The sequence below is a fragment of the Olea europaea genome, unplaced genomic scaffold, assembly GCF_002742605.1.
Source record: "Olea europaea var. sylvestris unplaced genomic scaffold, O_europaea_v1 scaffold30821, whole genome shotgun sequence".
In the NCBI taxonomy this organism is placed as follows: Eukaryota; Viridiplantae; Streptophyta; class Magnoliopsida; order Lamiales; family Oleaceae; genus Olea; species Olea europaea.
In genome coordinates this window covers 1-1,337 of record NW_019249550.1, presented here as the reverse complement: position 1 = coordinate 1,337, position 1,337 = coordinate 1, and the positions used below count along the sequence as shown (strand labels likewise).

The 1,337-nt window shown below is 40.2% G+C and overlaps 1 protein-coding gene across 1 annotated transcript; it reads left to right on the top strand.

Annotated features, from left to right (window-relative positions):
• Positions 1-46: 46 nt before the first annotated feature.
• Positions 47-1,332, top strand: LOC111385079 (protein NRT1/ PTR FAMILY 7.3-like; the record flags this gene model as incomplete). The annotated part of the gene is made up of 2 exons (XM_023009448.1): positions 47-631; positions 708-1,332. Coding segments are annotated over exons 1-2 (1,065 nt in total), but the record flags the coding sequence as incomplete, so codon positions are not given.
• Between the last annotated feature and the right edge of the window lie 5 nt (positions 1,333-1,337).

Here is a 1,337-nt window from a genome sequence, read left to right as displayed (position 1 = left end):
TTTTTTTTTCCAGTATAATGATGTTATACGGACAAAAAATGTGACGAAAATTAAGTAATTTGCAGGGGCTAGTCTTACTATCAGTGGCAACACAGCTCTTTTTGCTGAAACCTAAAGGTTGTGGGGATGAAACTACTCAATGTAAAACCCAATCAAGCTGGGAGATATGTCTCTTCTATGTATCCATATACATGATTGCCCTCGGAAATGGAGGTTACCAACCTAATATTGCTACATTTGGAGCTGATCAATTCGATGAAGAGGATGAGCATGAGGGACATTCCAAAGTTACATTCTTCAGCTATTTCTACCTGGCTTTGAACCTTGGTTCACTATTCTCCAACACCATTTTGGGATATTTCGAGGATGAAGGAATATGGGTTCTTGGATTTTGGGCTTCTACTGTATCCGCCTTTGCAGCTCTTGTCTTGTTTCTTGGAGGTACCACGAGATACAGATACTTCAAGCCAAGGGGCAATCCCCTTGCAAGGTTTTTCCAAGTGATAGTTGCAGCAGCAAAGAATTGGAAGGTGGAAATGCCAGCAGGTGAAGTTTATGATTTATACGAAGGGAATGGAAATGAGAAATCAATTGTTCGTGATAGAAAGATGCTTCACACCGATGGTTTCAAGTAAGCGTAAATGCAAATTTAAATATGATCTTATCAATTTAATATGATGTTTAATTTTCATGTATTATTATAACAGATTCCTGGACAGAGCAGCATTCACTAATTCACCAGTTTTTGAGTACAACCCTTGGCGCCTCTGTCCTGTTTCCCAAGTTGAAGAGGTGAAATGCATTCTGAGACTCCTCCCAATATGGCTGTGCACTATAATTTATTCAGTCGTTTTTACCCAAATGGCCTCATTGTTTGTGGAACAAGGTGACAGTATGAAAACCACAATTTCAAATTTCAGAATCCCTCCTGCAAGCATGTCTAGCTTTGACATCCTTAGTGTCGCAGCCTTCATATTCCTGTACCGGAAAGTAATAGATCCACTTGTTTGTAGAATTAGAAACAATAAAGGAAAAGGGTTAAATGAGCTGCAAAGGATGGGGATCGGACTTGTTATAGCAATTATGGCCATGGTTGTAGCTGGTATTGTGGAGTGCTACAGGCTCAAATACGCGAAAAAAGATTGCAGACATTGCCAAGGCTCGAGCTCATTGAGCATATTTTGGCAAGTCCCTCAATATGCTCTAATTGGAGCCTCAGAAGTATTTATGTATGTAGGCCAGTTGGAGTTTTTCAATGCACAAGCACCCGATGGACTAAAGAGCTTTGGAAGCGCACTGTGTATGACGTCAATATCTCTAGGGAATTATGTCAGTAG